Genomic DNA, 3,596 nt, shown 5'->3' on the forward strand with positions numbered 1-3,596 from the left:
TTGTTCATGAATATGCAGTAATCTCTCTGAATATGCAAGAACAGATCAAGATGGCGAGGCCGATTGCTGGTCCGGAAGTAGCTGATAGCTGTCGAGCGGCCTCCTGGGACGGGTGGGCATCTCCTGGCCTCTAGTGGGGCGCTGTATGGACAAGGCGCTGTATGTATCCAGAAGGTTCTGGATCCCCGACCTGAGCCGCTCAGAGGCCTCAGCTCGGCGGCTTGCTCCGGAAGGACGTTGGCCACCGCCGTCCGGGAGAGATCACGGGACCGCGACAATCCAAGAAAAGCAGATTAACAACTGGGCGGGACACAGAAGTCCTGAGGGACTAGGGGTCAAGGCATCTGAACATTAGGAAATCCTCCCCCTTCTAGAATATTTCAAAAATAAGATGGGGCGGAGGGTGCGGGGATCCCAGGGGATTCTCCAAGCCGGGGAAAAGGGGGGGAGAAGGACTTCCACTGTCCTTCCAAAGCAGAGATGACACCAACTGCACAGCCACATTCAGAGTGATCCTTGTTTGATGTCAATATCACGTCACCACCCCAAGGTGGGGAGGCATAACCACGAGAAAGGGAAACCATCGCTCAGGGAAAGAAAAGCACACTCCCTTCCCCCAGCGCAGCTGCTTGCTCTGTTTGCCTGAAAGCCCCAAGCACTCCAGCCCCAAAGCTCCTCTCTGCTGCCCAGGGAAAAATCCTCTCCGCGGTTCATGGCCTGCCTGCCTCAGCCCCTTCCTAGGGCCTGCTCCTCAGACCTTCCTTCAAGCCCCAGCCTAGACTCCAAATACGTTGGTCTCCAGGCTTATTCCAAGACTTCTCAGCAGTCCCTCTCCACCAAGGCCCCAAGTCATCCTTGACTCGAAGGGGTGTCCCTCTCCTACAACAGTTCTTTCCCAGTCACTTGTTCTCCCATGTTTGTATTCCAGTTTTTCCTTCTATTTACCCAGCCCCCACCCCCACCCCCAGGCTCTCAAGTTGGATCTCACTCCTCCACCTGCCCTTCCCTCTCACAGCTGAGGTTCTGGGCAGTGATAATGGCAATGCTGCCCAAAACGACCCCTGCCCCCATGATGTCAGAAGGTGCCACGGTCTCATAGAGCACATAGTATTGCAGCATTAAGGCCACCACCACCTCAGAGTGCAGGACGGCACACACCAGGGCGGGGTGGGCCTTAGTGACCGCATAACTCACACACACAAAGGAGACCAGGGCAAGGATCCCCACTGCCCCCACACAGCTCCAACTCAAAGGATCCTTGGGCAGCACGGGGGTCTGCAGCATAAAGAGGCCTGGCACAGAGCCCACCAGCCCCACCAAACCAAACAGGAAGGCCACTGTTGGTAGGCAGGAGGGAAAGTCCAGGGAGCGATACACCAGGAGCCCCAGTGACAGTGCCAGGCCACCTAGGAAAGCAAGCACATAGCCTAGGGCAGTGTAGAGGCCCGTGGTCCCCTCCTGCAGGGTCCCTAGTCCAGGTCCCACAATGATGATGAGTCCCAGAGTGCTGCCCAACAAGCCACACCAGTCGTAGCCGCTGAGACGCTGGCTCTCAAGGCAGAGGGCAAGGAGAGCAGAGCAGACAGTGGAAGAACCTTTGCGGACGGTGGCAGCGTTGCCGGCGGGCACCACCTGAACTGCACTGTAGGCACATCCGATGCTGAGGACGTTGAGCAGGGCGTGGAGGCAGGCCCGGCCCCGGACATCGGGAGGTCCTAAGAGGGGGTCACCACGAAGTTTAAGTAGCAGGGCAATGGGGAGATGGAAGAGGCATCGACAGATGAGCAGCTCCAGCGAGGGAAAGTGGGAAGCCTGGTAAGCCATACGGGAGAAGGGGCCCACGAAGCCAGCAGGTAGGCCCCCACCCAGCAGGGCCACGAGCAGGCCCTTGGTGGCATCGGAGGGCCGGCAGCGCTGGTGCGATGGGAGACTGGGCGGAGTGGAGGGCGGTGATGGCTGCGTGAAGTCAGGCAGGTTGAAGTAGGGGTGACTGCCAGCCTGTTAGGGAGAAAGGAGCTCGGGCATTAGGGCAGCCATAGCCCAGGGGACATGGGGCAGAGCACATGCTAGGCTGAGCTCTGGGGCCCTGTGGGACAGTAGAGGGGCAGGCTGTCTTCCTGAGGAACTCTTGGGAGCTAGTCAGGGCCTAAAAGATGGATGAGGTGGTATAGTGTGGGCCTTGAGTCGCTAAAGTAGGAAGCGGGGAGTGAGCAGTCCTGGAGTATCTCAGGGTAAGTTGTTCCTGGGAGGAGTAAAAAAGGACCTAGGGATGCTCTGTCGATTTGAGGAAGGGGAGGCGGCCTCAGGTGCTGTGTGTCTATGTGATGTCACAGGTTCCAGGGACATCTAGGAACACCGTGATGAATTTCACTTGTGGGCGTCTAGGAAAGCTGGGCAGTCTCAGGGAAGGAGGGGAAAGGAAGCAGGCAGGAGCTACAGGGAAAGGGGGTCCCTGCTCCCCTGCCCCCCACACTCACCATCTTTCCTTAGACTTCCTCCTCTCCTCCTGACTCAGGGACCATGGGCCCTTCAGAGCTCCAGCCATTGTGACCTGGTTGGAGGGGTTCTTCCCTGGAACCTTCCTGAGGTAGGGGTGGAGGTTCTTCCCTGGAACCTCCCTCAGGTGGGAGTGGGCCAATTTTCTTGTTTCCAATTCTGCTTTATTTCTCTGTGACTCTAAAGTCTGGTTCCTTTTTTCCTCTTTTCAACCATGTCTGTGATGAGATGTCTTTGGTTTTTAGTTAATTTATTTGTCTTGCCCTGTTTCAGAAAGCTTTTATGGACAGCACCTCTGAGGGCCAGCTCCTGCATCTCCTGAGTTTTGAATTTTTGAACAGCAGGGAGGAGTCTTCGGGACAGTCCCTCTGGAGTTTGAGGAATGTGTTTCTTCACTGTGTGCTTCCACCTGGTGTTGTTGGTGCTGTCCCTGGGAGGTCCACAGCAAGGCCCCTGCATTTACGCAGAGTACATGGATGTGGTGTTTCAGTCCCTGGGAACAAAATAGCAAGCGGGTGTGTTCGTCTGCACTGGTAGTCATTTAGCTGTACCTGTTCTGTAGGTCTGGCGGGGGTCCCTGTGCATTTCTGGAGAGGGAGTGGGTGTGGGTGTTTTTCCAGGGCTGCCCCTGTGAGTATGTTGAGCTGGGTCTGCGGGTCCCACTGGGCCTGATTGTGAGCCTGCCACGTTGTGTGCCCGCGGAGAGGGTGTGCATGTTCTAGGCTATGTGCACTACTGAGTGAAGCGCTGCAGGGGGGCGGGAGGGGAGGATAAGCCCCTCTCACAGAGTATAGTCAGGCCCGCAGCCTGGTTTGGTGCCCACTAGTCTGGAGGCCTTGCGTGGCCTCGGTCCCTTCCCAGGATCGGTCCGGGCGCAGGCCGTCGGGCGCGCTGGCGCCCCAAGCCCGAGCCAGGAGCCTGGTGTCTGTGCCGGCTGCGCTGAGCCGGCCTCCTCGCAGCGGCAGCGGCGGCGGCGCTGGGGGGGTACTGTTTCCGGGGGTGGGGGTGGGGGTAGGACCGGGGCGGGGGGAGCCGATGATGTCAGCGGCGGCGGCGGCGGCGGCGGCGGGGACGGGCCGGGGCCGGGCGCTGGGGGGGGC

At 58.7% G+C, this 3,596-nt stretch overlaps 1 protein-coding gene across 1 annotated transcript; it reads right to left on the minus strand.

Annotated features, from left to right (window-relative positions):
* Positions 1-627: 627 nt before the first annotated feature.
* SLC35G6 (solute carrier family 35 member G6) lies at positions 628-3,289 on the minus strand. Its single transcript, XM_040243488.1, is given in 2 exon segments — positions 628-1,998; positions 2,478-3,289. Coding segments are annotated over 2 exon segments (1,059 nt in total). The 5' UTR covers positions 2,523-3,289; the 3' UTR covers positions 628-984.
* Positions 3,290-3,596: the final 307 nt, after the last annotated feature.

This window comes from Oryx dammah, unplaced genomic scaffold (genome assembly GCF_014754425.2).
Source record: "Oryx dammah isolate SB20612 unplaced genomic scaffold, SCBI_Odam_1.1 HiC_scaffold_8, whole genome shotgun sequence".
Lineage (NCBI taxonomy): Eukaryota > Metazoa > Chordata > Mammalia > Artiodactyla > Bovidae > Oryx > Oryx dammah.